Source organism: Tachyglossus aculeatus, chromosome 9 (assembly GCF_015852505.1).
Source record: "Tachyglossus aculeatus isolate mTacAcu1 chromosome 9, mTacAcu1.pri, whole genome shotgun sequence".
Classification (NCBI taxonomy): domain Eukaryota; kingdom Metazoa; phylum Chordata; class Mammalia; order Monotremata; family Tachyglossidae; genus Tachyglossus; species Tachyglossus aculeatus.
In genome coordinates, this window is record NC_052074.1 from 21,029,816 (window position 1) to 21,056,512 (window position 26,697).

Consider the following 26,697-nt stretch of genomic DNA (forward strand, 5'->3'; position numbering starts at 1 on the left):
TGCCTGTTGGTGGTTTGCAGTGTTGAGAGCTCATATGCAAATGACCAAGAGTTTAATGTCACTGAAGAAATGATTCTCCTTTATCTGTCTCTTGAAAGCTATATCTCCTCTCTTCCTAATCTCGACCCTATATAATTGTACTATTCCATTTCACTCTTCTTAAATGACGTGGCCTGATGTCTTCAATTGCTTTGGCAGCTGTCTTTCAGATTTCTGAATAACTCTGGGTTTAACCAGCTTGCCATTTTTCCTTTTCACTGAGCTGGCTTGTTCGTGATCCCGCAGGAGGTGTAGTATCAATCAGTGGTACTTATTGCCTCTTACTGTGTGCAGAACACTGTGCCATGGGCTTAGTACTGTGGGCTTAGGAGACACAATACCTGCCCACAGGGAGCTTACAGTCTAAATGGGGAGACAGACATCAAAATATATTACAAATAGGGGAAATAGTAGTCAGTCAATCACAGTCTTAATATTCATTTTACAGTTAAATGAGATAACTGAGGCACAGAGGAAGTTGTGACTTGCCCAAGGACACACAGCAGACAAGTGGCAGAGCTGGGATTAGAACCCAGGTCCTTCTGACTCCAAGGCCTCTGTTCTATCCGCTAGACCACACTGCTTTTCAAGAGAGCCAGGACTGTTGGAGAAAGGAGAAAGTTCTGTAAAGGGAGCATATGTGGAGAAATGGGCCAGAACCCCCAAAAAGCACAAGATCTTGGTTTCCAAAAATTTCCCGCCTTGTCTGAACTGCGTATGAAAACCATACCTGCCACTGAAATCTCCTTCAAACCTCAATTTCTAGATCTGATACGTGGAAACCCCAGGAACCGATTATAATAGGCTTTAAATCTCAGTTCACATATACTCTTCAAAATTGAGATTAGGGACACTGGCATGACCCATTTCTAACTGTTTTCAGTGTTCTGTTGGTTGTGCTGTAAGAACAGTTACAGAGTGACCATCCTTCTGAAAACCAGGATTTGTGGCCAGGTGAAGGGAGTGACCTTCACTGTTTCTACTATGTCACACAACTGGGAGAATGGCTCTGCTGGCTGATGAACTTCAGTGGGAGACTGGTAGGGACCATAAATTTGTTCTCAACCATTGACCGTTTCTGCAGGGGGCAGGGATGTTTTTAAGATAGTTCAGCCACTGTTCTGGATTCCAGTAGTTCAGTCAAAAGTCATCACTGAAAATGCAAACCGGTCATCTCCAAAGTTGAATTGATACAAAGGATAACAGTACATTTGCATGATTAGGTGTCTCTTTTTTCAGGGGAGAGAGGGAGAGCTATCTCACAAGATCTGAAGAGGTGTCTTTTGGATCTGGCTCATATTGGCCCTAAACCTTCCCCCTGTTTGACCCTAGTATTCTACACCTATTTTAGAAAATGACTTTATCAAGATTGCAGACAGGGTAAATAGTATGTATTTGGCCAGGCAAGAAATAAAGAGAGCTATAAGTAATTTTATTCTGGAACACCAACAGGTAGAAAGTGAATAACTGGTGTAAAAAAAAATTTTAAAAAACCCCAAAGAAACAAAGACAGTCTGGTATTTGCTGGCAAAGAGGCTTAAATGAACCATCCTTGTAATCACTCCAACAATAAAGTTAAGAGGACCCAGTTTCATAGTGAGAAAGACCATAAGTATATCCTGTACCTCAAAGCACATTGTTACTTCTGAACACTTCTGGAAATGAGAGTGAGGAAAGAATATTAGTAATTAAGTGGTTAATGGAATTTACAGGTGGATTAACTGGCATGCTGAATTCCCAAAACTTTTTCTTGCTTACATATCCGCTGTCTTTATCCACTGCTTCTCAACCCTTTCTCTCCATTCCTCCCAAGTTAACCTGCTAACTGTACCTTGCTGTTGATTCTTCCACCTCAGACCCCTTGCTCACACAGTATCCCAGCTTGGAACTCCTTCCTTCCCTCAAATGCAACTGACTCCAGCCCTCTCCACTTTCAAAGCCTTCCTGAAAACCCACCTGCTCCAACATGGATCCCCCAGTTAATTCCTAGCATTCCAAATGATATAAACGATCCTCTACTCAAAAGCTACTATTACTACTACAGCATCGGAGTTTCTGTTCCCTGGACTTGTGTTTGCACGCTGACCTACTGAGATATCTGAATGTTTTTCAGAATGCCGAAGCAAGTTATGACTTCAGCAGCAATGATCCGTATCCTTATCCCCGATACACAGACGACTGGTTTAACAGGTAAATCAAGCTCTGGGAGCCAACCTTTCACCCGAGTCATTAACGGCTTATTAAAACTTTAGTGATATTGATAATGGGTTCTTCAGTACTTCACCACATTAAAAGGTTTCCTGATTTTCTCAGGACTGTTGGAAGAGTAGGGGATACAGTCCTAAGAATGGTTTTTAAGACAAAGCTCCTCCAAAGATCTCTTTCCCATAGTTCAATCTTTGGGGATACAATCTAGGAATTATTCATTCCTCCAGTCTGCTGAAGGCAATAGAAAATACCTCTGTAGGTAAGAGAACTAGGGGATGATCAAGACAATCAAAAATGACCATCAGTCCTGTCCAGTTCAATGGAAGTTTGATGCAAATAACTGAGAAGTGATCAAATCTGAAGAAACAATTGCACTGTATATGCTATTTACAGAGAAATACTTATTCTTAGAGAAGTTTCCAATTTCCCATTGCAATTTTCCCTCATGCCCCAGTCCAGCATTCATTTATCTGTAGCGTGGCACTAAGAGGCTCTTCTTCCTTCAGACAAGTATTTTGTTTGCCAAAGTAACAGGGACATAAAGGTTACATCCCCTATGGATTATGGTCACTTTCAAACACCTGAGCATCTGCCCAGGGTTACTTGCACCGAAGTCCTGTTGTGTTAGGTATCAATCAATAGTATTTATTGAGCACTTTGTGTGTGCAGAGCAGGCAGATAACTAAGAAGAAATCCACTAAGATTTTAAAAAAATTGCACTACATACAAGATTTTACAAAGAGATATACAATTGTGCCTGTAGACGTTTCCAATTTCCTACAACACCTTTGACACAGCATTAGTTCTGTCTCTAGGAAGGGGTTCAAAAGGTTTCAGTATGGAGGCTGATACAGCGCAGGTTACTGGTGCAATCCTAGGAACAAACAAGGAAAAGAAAAAGTTAGATTTCTACTTCCATGTCAGTGTGTGGCTCCCAAATGCAAATGAATGGGAGTTATGAGATGGTCAACATAAAATAGGCAATTATGACTCCCCCAGCCATAATTAGCAGCTAAGGATCCCTTTCACTGAAGACGTAACTATGGCCACTGCATGCATCCAATTTGGGCCAGGTTTCCCAAAATCATTTTTTCATATACTCACTGGTTATCGAAGCTGTGGTATGATTAGTTATTGAAGCTGTGGAAGGATTGGTTATTGGAGCTGCAGAGAGATTGGATATTGGAGCTATGAAGAGATTGATTTTGGAAGTGTTTGAAGATTGGTTATTAAAGCTGCAGAAAGATGGCTCTTGGAGCCACAGAGAGATTGGCTATTGGAGCCACAGAGAGATTGGCTAGTGGAGCCACAGAGAGATTGGCTAATGGAGAGGCAGAGAGGTTGGTTGATAAAGTGGCAGGCATCAGTACCTCCAGACTCTATTGTTTGTGCCCTTGTGGATGAAAGATGTGATCTCGGGGGAGCCATTCAACTTTTGGACCTCCATTTCTCCTGCTATAAAATGCAAATAACTTCCCTGCACCATGGTTAGACTGCTTCTTAAAGCACGTGAGGTAAGCCTTCATGCCCAGCTACTGAGCAGAACTTAAAGGTACAAATCTACCCTGCTACATCCAATGTAAATCACTTCCAGCTTAGAGCACCTATTATTTCCTGGGGTAATAGTTGGGGGAATAGGAAGGCGGCTGCCACTTTCCCGATGGCACCAGCTCTGGCCGCTCCTGTCATCCTCCTCCTCTGCTCTGTCCCCGCTCCTCTTTGAGCCCATTGGTGACCTTCACAAATCTAGTGTGAAGATCCAAAATGCCATTTTGAAATAACATCCAGCTGCCATGTGCAGCATTTAAGCTTGAATCCGACAAGCTAGTCGTGTACTCCAGAAAGCCCACTGAATTATCCAACCCACTCCATTGCCGCAGTTTCAGATATACGTGGCAGAAATTCTCCCAAGTAGACTCCATTCCCATATGGATGGAAAATGCTCAACTGTTGATTCTCTGAGGTTTTGTTTCTTGCAATGAATCATTCAATTTTTGGGTTACATTAATAAATATCCCAATTTATGTTTAGAAACAGGAAACTCCTAAACGCTGATCAGCTAGTCTTATTCCCCAGCTTAAGTTGGTTAATAGAAAAACTTGTTTCACATTGTCAGCTTAGAAAGCAACATCAAAATTGATGATAGCAACTGCTGTAAAGATTGTCATGTTGTAATTTGAATGTAGCATTGACATTAAACAAATACATTACACTTAGGTTTATATTTGTGGTTATGGGCTTCTTGCATGGCTGTTCCTTTGGTTTCAGTGAGTCCTTTTTCTGAGAAAATGACCTGAGCATGACTGGAAGGTCCTGCATTTCCACTTTGATTCTGTCCAGGCCTGTCTGTCTGTTAGGTCTCAGAGTTTTCTTGAAGCTAAATCAGTCGTCGTAGAATTTACGGCACTAAATTTTCTCTGCTCTGGATAGATGATACTTGCAGCCAGATTGAAATGTATTTTAAATCACTTGGCGCTGCCGAGCTCCGATGGACATCGATTCTGGATTTTTCATTTGATGTCTCAGATTGGTCCCTTGTTTTCTCCCATCCATTTTTTTTTCTTGTTGTTGCTCCCTCACCTAGGGAACTTTTTCGCATAACATCAAAGTCTTTGACAGTGTAGGCATCATTGTCCAGAAAACAAATTCTCTGTACTCCCTCAGGGACATCTCTAAAATGTCTTCTCTCTGTCAGAAGTGTTGTGATTGTTTGCTGTATTCTTTTCTGAGTTTTTCAAGGCACCTACAAGGTCCCTTGCTTTGTAGTATAGATATAGAATGGACATAAGCTCTGCCTTCTGGGTTTGTCAGTTTACCAGGGAAGCAGAACCAACATCTATAGTCTGCAGATGTACTGAAAGTGAGGTTTAGCTGAGCAAAAAGCAGCTCTGTGGTGGTTTAATATTTTGGTGACTTATCTGCATATTTGGTATCAAATTCAGAATCCTCCCTGTGGGCATATTTTTTACTCAAAATTCACCTGAAGTCACAAATTAGGAACTCAACAGTTCTTTAAAATACCCAGTTTCTTCAAAACTGCTGATTTGAGGTTGCAGTAGAGGCATTGCTTCTTGGGATATATCTATTTCTTCCTCTTTGATAAGAGTTTCCTGTTTTGTTTAGAAAGAGAACCCTTGGAGCCTTATGATCTCACTTGATGTAAACAGTCTCTTCCCCCCCACCTCTCCGGTAACTCCTGCCTCTCCTGACACCCACTCTCTACTCTGTAATCACATCCCCCTACCTCACAATATCCAGAATATTCTCCTGTCTTCCAGGGAAGTCTGAAGTCTATTTTATCTTCCAATGTGACATAAAGTCTGCACAATTCAAAGTCATCCCCGTATTTAATCTCTACTCTTTAAATTATTATCATTATTATAGTATTTTTTAAACACATCCTTTGTGCCAGGCAGTTTGCTAAGCACTGGGTATGCATAAGGTAATCCGACCAGATAGTCCCGGTCCCAAATGGGGCTCTACAGTCTAAGACGTAGGAGGAGCAGGTATTTTATTCTATTGAGATGCTGTCCTGAGGCAGAGACCAGCTCCATGACATTATAAACTCCACCTCCACACATTTTTCTACAACACTGTCCTTCTTTATAATACCCTCCTTCGGAACACCTCTTTGCATGCCAGTTATATTACTTTAAAAGCAACCTATTTAAAGCCCCACACCAGTCATTCTTCAAAAAAGTAAACTTTATATGCATGAGAAACTGCTTTCGGTTGACATGCAAATTGGATTTTCTCTCTCCTCATTTGATTTGATTTTGCTGTATTATTGTTTTTGAAACTGAGGAAGCCTGTTCTTCTGTGAGCCATTTAATAATTACACATCATCTCTGAGCTCCTAGGATTTATTCAAAATGCAGTGGGGAAATTTGCCCAAGAAGCGTAATTTTCTATCTTGTTGCTTCAATCAGAAAATGTGGATTGCCAGCAGGAGAAAAGAGAAAATAATAAGCCAGACAGTAAAGGCAAGATTTGAGTGTTTTCACAAAATTGCCAAGTACAACCCGTAATGAAAAAAAGACCTCCTGTGAGACATTGTCCTTTCTCCAAGACTTCTTGATCCTGACATGGTTCCCAGGCAGTCCCCGTTGAAGCAGCCCCTATCTCACTTTGACTCCTGGTCCCAACAGAGAGGTTGCCTTCAAATTTTATGTCATTTTAAACCCAGTGTGTTGTCCTGCGTTTGGATTCCAGGTTCCGATACTCTATATTGCCCTCAACATCCCTCTTGAGAAACACTTTAACTGGAGGTACCAGCTAGATCCTCCATTCTAAATGACATCATCAATGAGGTAACAGAGATACAGAGAAGTTAAGTAACATAATATACTAATAATCAATCAATCAATTGTATTTATTGAGTGCTTACTGTGTGCAGAGCACTGTACTAAGCGCTTGGGAAGTACAAGTTGGCAACATATAGAGACAGTCCCTACCCAACAGTGGGCTCACAGTCTAAAAGGGGGAGACAGAGAACAAAACCAAACATACTAACAAAATAAAATAAATAGAATAGATATGTACAAGTAAAATAAATAGAGTAATAAATATGTACAAACATATACATAATAATGACATTTGTTAAGCACTCACTATGTGCTGAGCAGTGTTCTAAGTGCCGGGGGTAGATACAAGGTCATCAGGTTGTCCCACGCGGGACTCACAATAATAATAATAATAATGATGATGGCATTTGTTAAGCACTATGTGCAGAGCACTGTTCTATGTGCTGGGGGGGATACAAGGTGATCAAGTTGTCCCACGTGGGGCTCACAGTCTTAATCCCCATTTTACAGATGAGGTAACTGAGGCTCAGAGAAGTTAAGTGACTTGCCCAAGGTCACACAGCTGACAAGTGGCAGAGCAGGGATTGGAACCTGTGACTTCTGTGCCTACCCTAGTACTTAGAAATGCCACACACACACACACACACACACAAAAAAAAAATCTTGTCCAATTGAACAAAATTTTAGAAAGGGGTTGAGAGCTTTTTTCCTCTTTTGCCCCAGGTAATGATCATTTTCAGTCACAAAGGAGAAACTTGTTCTCAGTGTGGTATCAGAGACTACCACTTAATTCAGTACTATCACAAGGACTACTTCTTTGGTCTCCAATATCAGTTAATGGAAAGGAAGGGGTGGGAAGTGGGGGTTCTAGATGTCCTTCAGGAATTCAGTCCTGGGCCACAGTAGAGCCAGTTTTAGTTTAACTCAGTTGCTTCAAGCCATGGTGGTAGAATCAGGCATCTATCATCTAGCTGTTTGAATTTCTCATGTTAGTGAAAATTAGAAATTGAGATATTGTACTCGCCAGAGCAATTATACTCTATTTCAGGACTCTTTATATATCCTGCATTGTGCCTATTTGTGCTGGACAGAAAAGGCAATTCATTGGTGACCAATTCAAAAGATATGGCTCATTTTCAGCAACTGACAAGGGATTGGTTCCTTAATATTTGTTCAGCATCCAGAGTAAGGCAGGTACAGTTCAGAGTGCATAGCACATGTCTTTGTCCTCAAAAAGCTGACCCTGTAATCTAAAGGGATCAAATGGACAGATGGAAAGAAAATGATCAGGGAGCCACAGAAGAGTTTCCCAACTGGAGGAATTCTGGAAGCTGGAGGCTTCTGGGGCCTTCGGCCCCTTTGATCCCAGTCTTTCCTTGATTCTCCTACTCCAGGGCAGGATGGGGGTGGTGAGGGGGATGCCAGTGATTTCTTCAGGGGGATTTTGGGCAGTGATGGGCATCAATCACCGAACGGCAGAGCAAACCTGCTGAGCAGCCGGAAGGCTGGCTCTTCATTCAGTATGCATAATCCAGCTTTGTTTCTCCTTTGAAGATTCACCAAAGAAATCTTGAACCCAGGAGACCAACGTCCATGGAGAAAGAGTTATTCAATCACTGTGTGGGAGGGTAAAAGAGAATGCAAAAGTAGGCCCCGCAGCTGTGCAGGAAAAGAATGTACAGAAAGCGGTACTGCACACATATTGATTGCATGCCAGAAAAAAAAACTTTCAAATTAGCAAATACCAGAGAACTTGAACTTATGTTGCCAACTTGTATTTCCCAAGCACTTAGTACAGTGCTCTGCACACAGTAAGCGCTAAATAAATATGATTGATTGACTGATTGATTGCCTGCTGTGGAAAGACGGGTATAAAATGGTGTACAGCCACTGACCTTTCTGTGGCTGGGATGAGGTTTACTGGCACCTCTTACCTACTCCATGGGTACATCACAGCATGTCATCTCATAAAAGAAAGGAGCCAGGTTCCCACATCCCAGTCTGTGGCATTAGCCACATCTTGGTTGGCTTCACTCTGACAGCGCAGCGTGAGAGTACAAGGAAATAGGGAGGTAGATAATTCTGGTCCCTCCTCCGCTTCCTTCTGTAGGTGCAAACCTAGCCAGGAATCCAGGGCGAGAAAGTACCAGGCCATTCCTCCTACTAATGAACACATTCAACTCCTCCCTTCCATTTTTCTGTTTGTGTTTTGATGGAAAATGTTAACTATTTGAACAGCAGCAGGACGGGGTAGAGAAAACTAGGAGAGGGAGAAAGAAGGTGGCATTGGCAAATGTTGGAGGAACGAGTGCAAGTTTTGTGAGCCTAAAGGCTTGGGAGAAATAATTGCAAGGGAGTAATTCTGTTCTTAAAGACCGCCCACCCCCAGCAGAATTGATCTCCTCCAGGCTGGGCATGTCCTAGGATACTTGACCCCTGGGCAAAGGCTGATTTCCCACTTGATGCCACTGAGGGTGGGAATTAAGGGAGCGGCAGGGTCAAGGAGCTGTTGCGGAGACTCTCTCCATTCTCCCTCTGGAGAGGGGCAAGAAGTGCAGTTCATCCCAGTGACTATGGCAAAAATGCCCAGTGCCCTCCGGAGCTGTCCGCCCCTGACCTCAGAAAGGAGGAAATTCCACAACCGCCCTCAGTAACCTGCTTCAGGGTCTGGTGACTCAGATGTTCATTGAGTGAGGCTGCGTCCCTGTGTGTGTGACCTTGTGGTTGACTTAGATTGTCGTCTTCTCCGCAGTCATGGGACCCGGTGTGCCGGGGAAGTGTCCGCCGCTGCCAATAATAACATCTGTGGGGTTGGTGTGGCCTACAACTCCAAGGTTGCAGGTATGTACTCAGGTTTCTATGGATTCAGTGAGGCGATATTAACTTGAAAATTGCCAAGAACAGGCACTATGGCATGTACATCAGCATTTCCAAATCCCATATTTTTATAGGATTAATAGCACTCACTCTTGGACAAGCACTGTACTAGGTGCTACACAGAGTAGTCAAATGGGACCGAACTCCTGTCCTCTTCAGGGTCTGCAATCTAAGAGGGAGGGAGAGCAGATATATTTATCTCCATTTTCAGGTGAGGAAACTGAGGCCCAGAAACAGAGTGTCCAAGGTCACACAGAAAGCCAGGGGCAGAGGTCAGCCTAGAATAATAATAATAATGATGATGGCATTTGTTAAGCGCTTACCATGTGCAAAGCACTGTTCTAAGCGCTGGGGAGGATACAAAGTGATCAGGTTGCCCCACGTGGGGCTCACAGTCTTAATTCCCATTTTACAGATGAGATAACAGAGGCACAGAGAAGTTAAGTGACTTGCCCAAGTCACACAGCTGACAATTGGCGGAGCCGGGATTTGAACCCATGACCTTTGACTCCCAAGCCTGTGCTGTTTCCATTGAGCCACGCTGCAGTCTCCTGACTCCCAGCCCCATGCTCTTTCCACTAAAGCATGTCGCCTCCTCATGCAAATACACCCACCCATTTCATACTCCTGCAAGTGTCCCACAGGGAAATTCTAGTGGAAATTGCTGGCCTGCACAATTAGAGCAGAAATTACAAGTTTATGGAGTAGCTTTTAAAAGGCCCTTTAATACACTATCATCAGCATCAATTGAGCCCCTACTGTGAACAGAGCACCAAACCAGGAGCTTAGAAACATATAATAGAAATAAAAGATGTGGTCCTTGTCTTCAAGGAGCTTGCAGTCTAATTGGAGGGACAAAATAAACATTGTGAAGTGGACTATGGATAAATGAGTGAGAACCCGGAAACGAATGATAAAAAATAAAAATAAGCAATTAAATAGTTAAGTAAACAGAAATACACATGATCCCTAGGGATTATAAACTCCTTGTGGGCAGAGATTGAGCTTTCTGCCTCTATTTTACTTTCCCAAACTCACAATAAGCATTCAAGAAATACTTCTAGGGAGCCTGGTGGGAGTGATAGGCGTAACCAAAGAAGCAGCTTGGCTGAGTGGAAAGAGCATGGGCCTGGGGGTCAGAGGATCTGGGTTCTAATCCCGCTCTGCCACTTGTCTGCTGTGTGACCTTGGCCAAGTCTCTTAACTCCTCTGTGCCTCAGCTACCTCGTCGTAAAATGAGGATGAAGACTATGAGCCCCATGTGGGACAATGGGCTGTGTCCAACCTGATTAGCTTGTATCTGCCTCAGCACTTAGTCCAGTGCCTGCCACCTAGTAAGCACTCAACAAATACCATTAAAAGAAACCAGAATGGGGAAGTAAGGAGTTAGTCAAGCCTCTTGCAACAGTTGTTTTTTCCGAAGGGCTTGGAAGATGGGGAGGGATGTGGCCCGGCAGATTTGAGTGGGGAGGGAGTCCCAAGATAGAGATGGATTTGAAGAAATGGGTTTGGAGGATGGGAGGGGCATGAGCAAGGTACATTTAGAGAGTTTGCTGGGGGTGGAGTGGAGAGAGTGAGCTGTGGGGTAGCTGGAGGAGCTGATGGAGAGTGGAATTCTAGGGCTTCTACGATCTTCTAGAGCTTGGGCTAACCTCGGAGGTTAGGTGTGCAGAGATGACGATGGTTTCCTGCTACCTGCTTTCTGATTGTCCGTTGGCCTCGAATGACTGGCTACAGCTGCCACTCTCTGAGGGGATTTGTGGACAGGTGGCTCAGTGCACTAATGGCAGGGTTCCAGACGGGACTAGTGGTCCTCTCTCTAACCTCACTTCTCCCCCACCACATCCCAGCTCATCCACTTCACATGGCCAGATGAAAAGAGCAAGGGGCTTGGGAGTCAGAGGTCCTGGCTTCTAATTCTGCTGTGTGACCTTGGCCAAGTCCCTTAACTTCTCTGTACCTCTGTTTCCTTATCTGTAAAATGGAGATTAAATGCTTGTTCTCCCTCTTATTTAGACTGTAAACCCTATGTGGGACATGGGCTCTGTCCAACCTCGTACCTTGTATCTATTCCAATGCTTAGTGCAGTGCCTGTCACATAGTAATCACTTAACAAACACCACGGTTATTTTCTTGCCAACCTACCCACTGTGTCTCTTCATTGCTTCTCTCCCCATAGAGCTGTTACTCACACCCTCCCTTCTGCCTGAAATGCCGTCCCCCTTCACATCTTCAGAACCCCTCTGAAATCACAACTTCTCCAGGAAGCCTTCCCTAATTCATATCTCATATCCCATATCTCATGTGTCCCTCTCTAGAGCGTAAGCTCGTTATGGGCAGGGCATGTGTCTGCTAATTCTATTGTATTGTACTCAAGCCCATAGTACTTTGCTCTGCACATAGTAAATGCTCAATAAATATGACTAATTGATTGATATCCCTGCTGTAATCCCCCCTCCCCACCACCACTACAGGCCTTCTGTATTACAGTTTCTCACACACCTCTGTACTTGCCTTTGCCCTCTATTGCTACTTCTCACCTATAATTTATTCTAGTGTCTGCCTCCCTGCTGGACTGTAACCTCCTTCAGGGCAGGGATCACGTCCACGAACTCTATTTTACCCTCCCATGCACATAGTACAGTGCTCTTCTGGGAATAGATACTCAGTAAAAACTGTTGATTGATTTATTGATACCTGGTTCAGCTAAAACTGGTTTTCTCTGCATGGATCCATCACCCCAAACAGAACTGAGGCACTTAAAGCGAAGGTTGCCTTTGACGGATTTGGGACAAAGCTGAACTTTTTTATTGAAAAGCTTTCTACCCAAAATGATCTCACTGCGGTGCAAGCACAGCCTTACCTCAATGCAGCCATGAATATACTCAGGGTTGGCATTTCATTTTCAGAATGCTGAATGCAGCATTCTCATTATCCATAAATCCTACAAACTAGCCATAAAATTATGCCCGCCGGCCTTGTTTGTTAAGAGGTTGGACAGATTGGCCCTCAGGCCTGCCAGAACATACGTTTACAGAATGCAATGAAACATCATAGCCTTGTGTTCTTCCACCAAGAGAGCCTGTCTGAATTCAGCACGATGCAAAATTGGATGAAATGCATGTGCACGCACATGCTGTATCAGTGACAAGTTCCACAGAGCAAGTTTTTCTCAGGCCAATATTCTGCAAAAATTCAACACTCGTGTTAGAGGGGGTGGGTGGGCCGGATTCTAAAATAATAAATAGGAAGATTTCTAAAATGAAGATAGCTGAAAAGTCCACCTGTCAGGCTTTGCTCTCTTGTGCCTTCAAAAACGCTGCCCCCAAAATATCATGATCTTGGAGAAAAGATTTATTTTTAATGGTATTTGTTAAGCACTTATTATGTGCCAAGCACTGAACTAAGCCCTGGGGTAGATACAAGCTAATCAGGTTGCCACAGCCCATGTTCCACATGGGGCTCACAGTCTTAATCCCTGTTTTATAGATGATATAACTCTGATACAGGGAAATTAAATGACTCGACTAAGGCCACACAGCATATATGTTGGGGAGCCTGGACTAGAACCCAGGTTCTCTGATTCCCAGGCCCTGTGTCTTTCTTCTAGGTCACACTGCTTCTCAGCCTAATATGCACTTTACTAGTCGAGGTTCTGATCTGTGCCTATTGGGAAGGGGATCTACTGTTCATTCACTTGTTCTGCAAGCCTGGAAGGCCCAGGGAAGCAAGGTTAAGGAGGTGGGGTGAGCTCTGAGGGAGCCAGAAGGCGACAGCCTCCGTGGGAGAGGCTGCAGAAAGATGAGCCTGGGATGACCTAGTCTTAGGCCACCGAGCCAATGGCCACATACACCCCCAGCCCCAGACATCGTCTTGTCTTGGTTCTCTTCTGAACTCCCACTAGTCAGCCAGGAGAGTCCTGATAAGTGAGGCGGCTGTGGTCCACCACACAGTGGAGCCTGGGTGATGGAGCGGATACTCAAGGAAATCCGTGTGCATCCTCTGGAATGACAAATCCCAGCGTGCCCAGAAACAACTGTGTATTGTGCATCACCCTGCCCCAACCTCAGAGTCAGGGTGCATTTGACCCAGGGTACGCATGAGTGGGCGACAGGCAGGAATCAGCCCCAAATTCCTCAGATTTAGCTCAGGGCAGAACAGGCCCAGGGCCATCCCCCGGGCCTGGAATGCCCTCCCTCTGCCCATCCGCCAAGCTAGCTCTCTTCCTCCCTTCAAAGCCCTACTGAGAGCTCACCTCCTCCAGGAGGCCTTCCCAGACTGAGCCCCTTCCCTCCTCTCCACCTCGTCCCCCTCTTCATCCCCCCATCTTACCTCCTTCCCTTCCCCACAGCACCTGTATATATGTATATATGTTTGTACATATTTATTACTCTATTTATTTTACTTGTACATATCTATTCTATTTATTTTATTTTGTTAGTATGTTTGGTTTTGCTCTCTGTCTCCCCCTTTTAGACTGTGAGCCCACTGTTGGGTAGGGACTGTCTTTATATGTTGCCAATTTGTACTTCCCAAGTGCTTAGTACAGTGCTCTGCACATAGTAAGCGCTCAATAAATACGATTGATGATGATGATGATGACTGGGCCCAGAATTCGGGCCTGTTTAAGATGTTGGGAAATGGCTCGTATTTCTCTCCTGTAAGGGGTACTGATCAAAAAAACAAAGAATCCTTGCCCTGCTCCATTGTGAGGCAGCCCCCTGTTCTGGGGGGAGAGAGAATGAATGAGAGAGAGAGAGAATATGTATCAGATCCCCCTCCGAAACCTTACCTTATGTGCCCCCCGTACTTTACCGCCAGACTCATCGAAATACAATGCTGGCCATCTGCTCAGAAAGTTGATTCTGATTTGCATCCACTGGAGTCTGCTCGGAGACTGAGAATTCATTTATGTCTCAAGCCTCCCAAGTGTCCCTTCTGGAAATCTCCAGTTGAGATGAAAGCAGCTTCCCGGTTTTCAGCCCCACCAAGTGGCCGCTGAAAATCCCGGAGCATCCCTTCAACCTCAGGGAAAAGTTGCTTCACTTTTCCCTTCGAGCTTCCCACCTCATATGGAAGGTGCTGGCATTCTGAGTTGGAGAAAAGCCGGTAAAGATGCCAACGTCCTCTTCAGTCCCTTCACGCCTCAACTTGAGCGAGATCATCATCATCAATCGTATTTATTGAGCGCTTACTATGTGCAGAGCACTGTACTAAGCGCTTGGGAAGTACAAATTGGCAACATCTAGAGACAGTCCCTACCCAACAGTGGGCTCACAGTCTAAAAGGGGGAGACAGAGAACAAAAGCAAACATAGAAACAAAATAAAATAAATAGAATAGAAATGTACAAGTAAAATAAATAAATAAATAAACAGGGTAATAAATATGTACAAACATATATGCAGGTGCTGTGGGGAAGGGAAGGAGGTAAGATGGGGGGATCATCATCATCATCAATCGTATTTATTGAGCGCTTACTATGTGCAGAGCACTGTACTAAGCGCTTGGGAAGTACAAATTGGCAACATATAGAGACAGTCCCTACCCAACAGTGGGCTCGCAGTCTAAAAGGGGGAGACAGAGAACAAAACCAAACATACTACCAAAATAAAATAAATAGAATAGATATGTACAAATAAAATAAATAGAGTAATAAATATGTACAAACATATAGGGGGAGAGGAAGGAAGGGGCTCTGGAGAGAGCTCAGTGATGGTCTGTGAAAGAGAAATAGACATGATAGGAGGATGGGACAGTAGGACCCAGGAGGAAAGGCCAAAGGATCAAAAGGAGAGGGAAGGACTTAATTACAGGTCTCATTGCAACGAAATGATAATTTTCTGAGGTTGGAAATTGTTTTCCCTGTCTCCTACTCCAACGTATCCATTGTAGAGTTATGGAAAGAGCTTGGGCCTTTAAGTCAGAGGCCCTGGGTTCTAACCCCGGCTCTGCCACTAGAATCCCTGGGGTGACCCCAGACAAGTTACTTTAACTTGTCTGTTTCTCAGTTTCCTCATCTCTAAAATGGGGATTCACTACCTGTTCTCCCTCCTTCTTAGACTGCGGGCCCCATGTGGGACAGGGACTGTGTCCAACCTGATTATCTTGTATCTACCGCAATGCTTAGCATAGTAAGCACTTAAAAAATGTCATAATATTCCACATGCTGCATTCAGGAGACAGAGTGAAGGGTTTTTTTCTTGTATACATGGCTAGATGAACCAGGTGCTCCATCAATAATCTGATATCTGAGGGCCCAGATTATGTGGCTTCTAGTTGCCAGATACAGATCCGTCTTTGGAAAGAGCAACAGGAGCACCTGCGGGGTAAAGCTGGCAGAACGGAGCAAGGGATCGCTACAGAGGTGACCAGAAGGAAGGATGCAGTGACCCAGTCACATCTTTGCATGGAGGCAAGTGAGGAGGAACGACAAACTGTAGCCGCTAATAACTCAGGGAATAAAGTGGTGGATACTGCAGACCCCAATCCCAACTGGTTGCTTAGCCCTTCGGCCTGTCTTAGTGACAGGCACATCACCACTATAATGAAAAAACAGCTTTTGCCGTGGCTTTCTTAATTGGTCATGTTGAAAACAGCCCAAAAAACCTTGCGTCAATGCAGTGGAACAGCTTTCAGCTTCCCTGTGTTCATTTTCTTTCTCACTATAGGCCCAAAGAGTTTCCCTGATGCTGGGAAGAAAAAAAAAATGAAAGAGACCCTTGAATCAAGTCTGTGTGGCTTGCTCTCTCTCTGGCTCAATCTGCGAACTCCCCAAATTAATAAAGGCTCTCATTCAATTAATGCCTACTTCAATCCTCTGGGGTTTAACATGATTAAAAGTATAATTCTAGTAAGTGTATTCTTGCTCCTTAGCAATGAAATAAAATAGGATTGGAAGAGTTGCTCATAGCCTAAGCCTACATGTGTCTCCCTTGAGGAGGATAAATTGATCAGGAAAACAAAAGATCTCAATTCTTTCTTTAGGGCTGGAAGGGAGGAGACTATATATGGAAGAGTGCTGGATTCCAGCCTGGGGAGGGGAGAGATTTTAGACACAAAAGAGTATGCCAGCCAGCAGATGGTTAGCGCTTCTCTCTTCACAATCTTCTCACCCTGTTGGCAGGAAGGAGACTCCATCTCCTCTTCCAACATAAAGTTCTAACTCCTCAAATGGAGAGACATGATAACACCGGCGAGGGGTGCAGAATTGGGCTTCAGGATTTTCTGGGCTCTAATTCTCTCTGGCGCTGGACGGCTTCACTCTGACCAGGTACCGTAGCATTTGAGCAATGATAATACGACCTCCAGGAGGGGGAAAAGGCTAAACAGGTTTTTTTTTCAAATGTGCGATACATCAGTGGCAGTGGTGTTGTCATATATTTTGAAGTCTTTTCCAGGGAACACCTTGACAGCGCTTGGAGAATAAAATAAAAAGTGGAGAAAGCTAAAAGTCAAAGCAACTGAAACAAATGTTGAATTATGAATCCCTTTCACTAAGTAAAGGGCTGTGGAAGGTTTGAACCAAAGAGCAAGTTTATGCTGAGTAAATTTATGAGGGGAAATTGATTCAATTATAGAATTGGAGCTCTTCTTAGTCCTAGGGGATAAAGTGATATGATTAACCCAAAGTATGAACAGTGAAACAGTGAAGTAAATCAATAATTATCCCTTGTCCAGAGATTCCCAATTGCTCCTCCAAGCAGGGAGGAGAGGGTAAGGTAGGGATGGGCCCAGGTGTAACCCTGCCACAGCAGAAGCACAGAGAAGCAGCACGGCCTAGTGGAGAGGGTATGGGCCTGGGAATCAGCAGGACTTGGGTTCTAATCCCAGCTCTGCCAATCGCTGTGTGACCTTGGGCAAGTCGCTTAACCTCTCTGTGCTTCAATTTCCTGAACTGTAAAATGGGGATACCTGTTCTCCCTCCTGCTTAGGCTGAGCCCCGTGCAGGACAAGGACTGTGTCCAGCCTACTTAACTTGTAATAATAATAATGGCATTTATTAAGCACTTACTATGTGCAACACACTGTTCTAAGCGCTGGGGAGGTTACAAGGTGATCAGGTTGTCCTATGGGGGACTCACAGTCTTAATCCCCATTTTACAGATGAGGGAACTGAGGCATCGAGAAGTTAAGTGATTTGCCCAAAGTCACACAGCTGACAAGTGACAGAGCTGGGGTTTGAACTCATGACCTCTGACTCCAAAGTCCGGGCTCTTTCCACTGAGCCACGCTGTACCTACCCCAGTGCTTAGAACAGCATTTGACACACAGTAACTGCTTAACAAATAAAATGTAGGCATGGCAGGGCTGGGAGCTAGTGTAGGGTAGGCGCTGAGGATACCACAAGAATCAGTGGGGCAAGGAAAAGACCTAAGGGAAGATGGGAGGTGGAACTGGAGCATTTAGACCACTTACCAACTTCTTTATCCGCTCCTTAACATTCGTGTATACTTATGTTTGACTCTCCAGTTGTAAATATTTTTATGTTTGTCTCCCTCATTAGAGTGTAAACTCCTTGTCGGCAGGGAAATTGTCATTCTGTAATTCATTATTTCCCAAAACACCTAGTACATTGCATGGAGAGGCAGCGTGGCATAGTGGAAAGACCACAGGCTTGGGAGTCAGAGGATGTGAGTTCTAATCCCGGCTCTGCCCCTTGTCTGCTGTGTGACCTTGGGCAAGTCACTTAACTTCTCAGTGCCTCAGTTACCTCAGCTGTAAAATGGGAATTAAGACTGTGAGCCCCACGTGGGACAAACTGATTACCTTGTACCTACCCCAGTGCTTAGAACAGTGCTGGGCACAATAGTAAGCGCTTAACAAATACCATTATAATTATTGCACCAAATGAGCACTTGATGCACGCTACCACTGGTACTCTGAGAACTCCTTTCTCACTTCCCCTTTAGCCCCTCCCACTTGTAGATCCGGTTGCTCTTAGACACAGGTCTAAGGCCACCACAGTTCAGGTCATCGTTCCCTGAATACAGATGGAAGGAAACACCGATGCGACTGCAGGGCCTCTTTCAGCGTCAGAGTCACTGTGGGAGCAGTGAGGCTTTCACGGGGAATCAAGCATCAACTATGATGTGGGATTTTCCTCAGGCGGTTGGAGGTGGAGACTACTCAAGCCATCTAACCGCTCTCTAGGAATTGGACCATCTCCTTGATCTCCTGTGGTCATAATGCCATCCTCTCTGTTTCCATCGTTATCGAAATCTCTAGGTATCCGGATGTTGGATCAGCCGTTTATGACGGATATTATAGAGGCCTCATCCATCAGCCACATGCCTCAAGTGATAGACATATATAGTGCCAGCTGGGGACCAACGGATAACGGGAAAACAGTGGACGGACCTAGAGAACTAACTCTCCAGGCAATGGCCGATGGAGTGAACAAGGTAAGGATCCTCTTTCTGTGTTCACTCTGTTGTGACAACATCACCTTTCTGGGTCCTCCGTGCTATGCTTCCTAGTAGCAAAAGAACTTCCGACTTCCAAGGCTGGCTGGGAAATAAGAGCACAAGGTGAGAAAGAAAATAGAATTGGCTCCAGAGATCAGAGCTGAAGGACAGCTTGACAGCCATTTGGGAATGGACAGCACAGGGTGACCCTTTAGAAAAGCTTCTCCTTCTACTTTCCTTTTCCTCGCTTAGGTGTTTGCTCTCTCCTGCATCCCAGTCTTTCGGGAACTTATTGGATGCTGATTATCTTTCCTGTTCTTAGAGGTCCCAGAAGGAGTTTGGGGCTTTCTACAGAGAAGAAAAGGTTTGCCATGGTAGCATTGGTAACTGGGTGGTTGGGGCATAAAATTACCTTAAAGGAATAGGCATACTGGAATCACACACCCACAAGCAGTCTATAGTCTAATATGATATTAGATGTCTATAAACAGCTGGAGAAAGACAGTCTAATAGGTGTTCATGTGAAACAGTGCTTGGGGTATTAAATGAGCACATTGCATGTTCTTTTTGGAATACACTGTCAGTTTTCTAAGGAGGCATATTCCAAAGGAGAAATTGAAATGGTGGTGCTGCTTCCAGGATTTTTTACAGGTTTTCCTGGGAATATGCCCTGGAGTTTCAAACATAAGATGCTCCGTACAATTGTTAAACATTACTTTTAAAAACATGAATAGTCTTTGCAGTGGTCAAGAATTGTCCTACTGAAGGCCAGGTCTCCTTTTCTGTTCCAAAATACAGCACACAGTGCCACCATTGACATTTTCCAAATGAACATACCTCCAGTTCCCCTGTAATGCAGGGCTTGGGCTTCTTACAGAGCCACACATTAAGGAAAACTCACCATTGATTTCACCCCCTATCTGAGACTGCACAACTGTTCTCTCCGACATTATCATCATCATCAATCGTATTTATTGAGCGCTTACTATGTGCAGAGCACTGTACTAAGCGCTTGGGAAGTACAAATTGGCAACATATAGAGACAGTCCCTACCCAACAGTGGGCTCACAGTCTAAAAGGGGGAGACAGAGAACAAAACCAAACATACTAACAAAATAAAATAAATAGGATAGATATGTACAAGTAAAATAAATAAATAAATAAATAAAGTAATAAATATGTACAAACATATATACATATATACAGGTATATACCTGTATATATACAGGTATATATAACGGTATATACAACGACATTACATCTCGTTGTACTCACACTCATGTTGTCACAAAAATGTTTCCTGCCATTACCTGCTTGTTAAAATGTAGAGTGAAAACACATGTTGTGGCAGGACTAAGGATATTTAATTTGTTTGACCCTTAATCAATCAATGGTATTTATTGAGTGCTTCCTGTGTACAGAGCACTTTACCAAATAAGCAAGAGAGTACAGTAGAGTTGGTAGAAACCCCTGCTCTCGAGCTTACAGTGCAGAAGAGGCGAGAGACAATGACGTGAATTAGTCGGAGGAAATGGCGAGGTAAAAGGAGCTGTACGTAAGTGCCGTGGTGTGAATAGTGAGTGCCCAAAGGGTACAGATCCAACTGTATCCAGCTGCAGGGACTAGGGGAAATATGAGGGCTTGTATGTGGCAGGCTGCTTGTAGGAGATGTGATTTTAAGAGGGCTTTGAAGGCAGGGAGAGCGGTGGTTTGGCTGATATGGAGGAGGGAGTTCCAGGCCAGAGGAATGATGTGGGCAAGGGGTCAACAGCAAGATAGTCAAGATTGGAGTACAGTGAATAGGAGTGAAATGTGTGGACTGGACTGAAGTAAGAAGTCAGTGAGGTAAGATAGGAAGGGGAAAGCTGATTGAGTGCTTTAAAGCTGGTGCAGTAAGAAGTTTCTGTTTGATGCAGAGGTGGATGGATGGGCAACCATTGGAGGTTTTTGAAGAGTAAGGAGACATGGGCTGAACTTTTTTTAGAAAAATGATCCTGGGAGCTAAGTGAAGTGTGGACTGGAGTGAGGAGAGACAGGAGGCAGAGAGGTCAGCGAAGGGGCTGTTTATTAGAGTTGAAGTAAGATATAGTAAGTGCTTATAGATTGAAATTCTTCATTAAGTATCTACAGACTAAGAAGAGCAATTGTCATGTGCCACATAAAATGGTGACATAATAGTCTAAGGTCACTTGCCCAAGAATCAGGCAGATTCAGCTCTTAGAAAGCAGAGGGGCTTTGCAGAGGGCACTGAGCAACTGGAGACTTGCATTGTGACAGGTCCTTCAAGGGAAATTCTCTTTTTAATGTGGTGCCTTCCCTGAGAAGCCAAAACCACATCAAGGCTTTACCCAGAAAGGCATATTGAAGTGGAAAATTAGGCAGTATCTTAAATAATTCAGTCCCCAAATCTTCCAGTAATACAGCAGTTCCTTTACCAGCTCACCTGAGGGGCGGTTGGGTAATAAAATAAATGAAGTCAGCCTAAGGCCTCTTTCTTCTTTAATTGCTGTTGTTAAAGGAATACAAACCAGCATATATGAATGGAGGGAAAGAATAAATTGCAGTTAGAGGTGAGAACTCTCATTTTCAACTCTTGATTCATATGTATTCCTAACCTTGGATGGTCAATGCGATTAACTTGATTATTGTCTCTGAATCCATTTTCCAATTCTATAGCCTCAAGTCACAAACGTAACTGAAAAAGTAGCCATTATTTATGAACATTTTCAAAATAGTAACAGATTAATTTTATGTAAGGTATGATTACATATACCTTATGAATCTGGAAATGACTAAAACTGATTTTTTTTTCATTCTGTAGCTTGTTCCTTTTAGGCAGGATGATTATTCATGAATAAATGATAACTGAAGTGGCAGGAGGTAGAGACATGTCAAGAATTTAAATGTGGTTTTTACGGTGAAAGTGAACTGGTTTTTCAAATATGCTCTGAAGAATCTTCACAACCCTCTAGTAAAACAGGTTCAATTTTTCCTGATTCTACTGCAATCGATGAATCAGAAATAACATGAACTGACAGGTAGTTTAAAGGGATTATTTTATTACCAAAATACACAATTAGTTTTACCAACCAAGCCAAATAACATTTGCTTTTGTTAGTGCTGAAAATCGTAAAATACTCAAAGGGAGAGTTTCCTTGTTACACTTTTTTCCTCCAGAAGCTTCTGCAAATTCATTTTGATCCAATTTTCACTGTGGTTTTGGTTTCACATTAGTAGTAGGTCAGATATTGCCCCCAGGATTGCTCATTTGATGGATTCTTTAGCTAGAAGTTGACGATTGTGCTTAAGTAAAGAAAGTCTTCTTTGCTCTGATGCGTGTTCTTTCTTTTATAGAGTTGTAAGGCATCCTTCGTAGTATGGGAGAGTGCTTTAGAAACTCTAAGATAAGCTAGGGGAACGTCCCAGCTGTGGCAAGAAGGGAAGGTGGGTCAAAGTCCCCTCTAGGCCAAGGCATCCATCCATAAAATGCCACAGTTGACAATGTGGTATTTTGGGGCCTACCCTGTGGACAACCGGTAATGTCATGTTCTCTGGGTGTCTGGTATCTGCAGGAGCCATCGGGGGCTGCTCTCCAGGGACTACAGTGCTCTTCTGGACTACAGTTTGGGATTAGAGGGTGGGCTCCAGCTGAACTCACTGCTGGGTTTGAGCCCATGATCCTACCCATTGGTTCAAGTCAGTAGTGGGGCAGCCAACCTGGAAGTCCACCCTGAAACTCAGGGCCCCAAAGATCCCTTGAGTTAAAATAAAGACCCTCTCTCCACTTTGATCATCTTAGCCCAAAACTGAATGGTGTAGGTATTCTTGAGGGCTAGAATCTAAATCTAATAGAAAGATTGAAATGACAAGGCTTATTTAAAACCCACCTGTGCAGAGAGTGAAAATAACATAAAATAATAATAATAATAATTTTGGTATTTGTTAAGCGCTTACTATGTGCAAAGCACTGTTCTAAGCTAATCTTCATTTTACAGATGAGGTTACTGAGGCTCAGAGAAGATGTGACTTGCCCAAAGGCACACAGCTGACAAATGGTGGAGCCGGGATTTGAACCCATGACCTCTGACTCCCAAGCCCCTGCTCTTTCCACTGAGCCATGCTGCTTCTCTAAATGTTAAGTAAAATGTTCTCTTGTCACAACCTCCCTTAGAGAATGTGAAAGGGCACAGATGGGAAAGGTTTGGGGATCAGGTAAAGGATTTGGTGGGACCCCCCCCCCCCCCCCGCACAAAGTCATAGTTTACCTCCTTCCATCTTCATGACTTCTGGAGATGCTTCCTGCCAGGCGGAGGACAAAGCCCTCCTCTCCCTGAGATTTCCAAGGTAATTTTTTTAGCCCAGAATTTCCACCTCTGGAGATATAAGGAGAGGGACAGGTGCTATAGGGAAGGAGGGCTCTGGATTGCTTTCCCTTTGGCTTAACTGCTAAGTGGCCCTGGATAAATTTGAAAAATCTGGTGCTGCAATTAATTCACAACTAGCAGATGGAAGGCAAACCGGTGTGGTTTTGGAACCTCTAAAGTGGAGCTTGGGAATTATGGCGGGGAATGAGGGCACCATCTTTGACTTCGCAGCAAGTGTGCAGAGAAATTCAACATGGCAGTGCCCTGTACTAGGGATAGGATGAGTGTCTCTGAGCTGCCCTTCCCCTCTTCTAGCTTCCCTGGGATTCTGGTCGAGCACAGTAGGAAAAGATGTGAAGGGGATGATGTGACCAGAGACCATTAGTCCTTTGTTGGATGGGTCAGCAACCAAAATATGCTTTGAAGAACTGATCTAGTGGGTAGAGCTTCAGAAATTGAAACCTGGATCCATTTTCCTTATGCCACTAATTCACTGATACTAATTCACTGCACCTCATTATTGTCATTAACATTTTGGAGGATATACCAGTGCAATTTTTTAAAACCTTGGGAGGATTAATACCCCCCAAAAATTTACTGGAAGAATGTTTCTACTTTAATTCCTGTTTATAAATTAGAAAGAGGCGGTATTTTGTGCTTTATTCTCTAGATAAGAGGGAAAAAAAAAGAAATGGCAGTTGACCATTTTTGGCTAACCAGTTCCATGATGAGACCTGGAAACAAACTAGAACAAATTAGAACTGGGTTTGTTGAAGCTGGAGAGAGGCTAGAGATAAACAAAGCGGCTTAGCCTAGTGGAAAGAGCTCTGACCTAGGAATCAGAGGACTTGGGTTCCAATCCCAGCTCTGTCACTTATCATTCATTCAATCGTATTTATTGAGCACTTACTGTGTGCAGAGCACTGTACTAAGTGCTTGGGAAGTACAATTCAATAACAGTGTCAATCCCTGCCCACAACAGGCTCACAGTCTAGAAGTGGAGAGACAGACACCAAAACAAGTAAACAGGCATCAGTTATCTGCTGTGTGACCTTGGGCAAGTCACTTCATTTCTCTGTATCTCTTTTACTTTACCTGTAAAAATGGGGGTTAAGACGGTAAGCCCCATGTGGGACATGATGGCTGTTCATCAGGTGACCTTGGGCAAGTCATTTTACGTCTGTCTCAGCTTCCTCATCTGTAAAATGGGGGTGATATAAATAACCATTTATCCCTCCTACTTTGACTGTGAGCTATTTTGTACCTACCCCAGGACTTCGGATAGTACTGACACAGAGTAAGTACTTAAATACCCATTTAAAAAAAATACTTCTGAGTTTATCAGGGTAATGCCCAAAGACTTGTCAATGAAAAACAAAGGCATCCAGGTCAGTTTCACCTGGAATGGGGAATGGAGAGTTCTGATGCAGACTTTGAGTCCTTTGAACTGCCTGAGTCAGGATTCCACAAAATGTCCACTTTCATAGTTTTCAGAATATGCTGGAAGGAAACACAAAGGGCAGGAGATGATTGGAGTCTCTATTCTGCTTTTCTGTTGCTTTATTTCTCACTGAGCAAAAAGTTAGGTTTGTGGGCATTGCTAAGGTACTGGAGGATATCAGTAGGCAGGTGGAGGGTCTAATTGAATGTGACCATCGTGGGGAACATGGGTGGTAACAGGCTCCAGAAGGTCCTCATTTAATAGAAAGCAATAACATTCCATCTCCTGGTCAGCCCTGATGAAATTAGCTGGGCAGCTGCTTTCAAAGAGCTCAATCCCACAGAGATTGGCCTCCCTCCAAACCTTTCCACTTCAAGGTGTGGCAATATTATTTTTACAATCAGGGGGCAAATATGAGAAGCAGCACGGCCTAGTGGAAAGAGCATGGGCCTGGAAATTAGAGGACCTGGGTTCTAATTCCATTTTTGCCAGTTTCTTGCAGTGTGCCGTCTCTGTGCCTCAGTTTCCTTGAATATAAAATAGGGATGAAATGCCTGTTTTCCCTCCTACTTGGACTGTGAGCTTACGTGGGACAGAGACTGTGTCCGACCTAATTAACTTGTACCTATAAGAGAGTCAGAACAGTGTTTGACACATAAGAAGTGCTTAACAAATACCAGTGGGAAAAAAATCAGGGCCGGGGATCCCACTCCAGGCAGCAGCAGACAAAACTCTGTTTGATGATAAGCTCCTAGAGGGGGATCACAGCTGATCCTTCTCTATGTACCCCAAACACCATACAGTGCTCTTCACAAGGAGGGCACTCAGTCAATGCTGGGCACCCCCATGCCCGTGGGTGCATCATTCCACTACATATTGATTAAAATTAAAAGAAGCTCACTTCTGCCACTCACTTCTGACTCTTCTGCTGTTTGAGAACATAGCTGAGGACAGAATAGCACTGCCCATTCATTTCTAAGGGGCCGCCTTCCTTCATCGCCGCTCTGGCTAAAGGCCGAAAAGCTCGCACTCTGTTTTTCCCCGCACTGTGGGCAGAATTGAGCTCTGTAAAAGCGGCACCCATCCATAGATCCAAGTTATGAAAAATGAGACTGTGGAAGGAAGAGGCTTAATAACACTGAAATAACCCAAGGCACCGGTGATCTTCTGCTTCAGTGGCTCTGGCTCACTGACATTGGGTGAATCACCGATCCAACACTGATAAACATAGGAAAGATGGGCAAAGACTTGGTGGGGTGGTGAGGTTTTTAAAGGGGTTCTTTGCCGGGAAAGGGAACATTTTATCGTGTCATTTGAGAACGCCATGTAGCACACTTCTAAATCTATAAAGTTTCTTTCCTAAGGATTACCTTGGCTGAAAGATAGGCCTCAGATCCCGTCCACAGGAGGGATCCAGATCAGAAAGGGTCCCCAGAGACTAGCCTGCCAAGATACTGAGATTGTCCAGGTGGGTTGTACCAGGGAGGGCCGGCTGAGTCAGGCCCACAGCCAAAGACAGGTCAGGGGAATGGAGCTTTTGTCAGCTGAACTTCACTGAGGGGGATATTACTGAGTGGAACGAGGGCCATAAAGATTTTAGTGTGTAGTTGTTTGCAGTTTGTGTTTGTGTTGGAAATTCTGCCTTCCAAAAGGATGGGAAAAGTAAGGGATGGGGAATTCGGGGAAGAGTGGGGGGTATGGGGTTGGGTGTGATGAATCAGAATGGGCAAGGATTGGAAAGAAATTGCAAGATGATAATAGTAATAATAATAATAATTATGGTATTCGCTAAATGCTTATTCTGTACTGAGCACTAGACTAAATGTAAGATAGTCAAGTCAAACATAATCCCTTTTCCCCTACAAGGCACATAGTCTAACTAAAAGGAAGAATGAGTATTTAATCCTCATTTTACAGATGAGGAAAACTGAGGCACAGAGAAGTTCCACCATGAGCTCAGGAATACCTCTTGACATGGAGTTGTCAAGCATTCCTAGAGCCATCTACTCCATCTAATATGATGGAGTGAGGAGCAATTATTAGGAATCCAAAACTGGA

General features: G+C 43.9%; 1 protein-coding gene across 1 annotated transcript in view; it reads left to right on the forward strand.

The window, feature by feature from the left end:
• PCSK2 (proprotein convertase subtilisin/kexin type 2) overlaps positions 1-26,697 on the forward strand; it is a 137,626-nt gene that overhangs the window by 90,750 nt on the left and 20,179 nt on the right. The window contains exons 6-8 of the mRNA XM_038751447.1: positions 2,153-2,229; positions 9,304-9,392; positions 18,656-18,831. Of these exons, the coding sequence (XP_038607375.1) occupies positions 2,153-2,229; positions 9,304-9,392; positions 18,656-18,831 (342 nt within the window). The remainder of the gene's footprint in view (positions 1-2,152; positions 2,230-9,303; positions 9,393-18,655; positions 18,832-26,697) is intronic.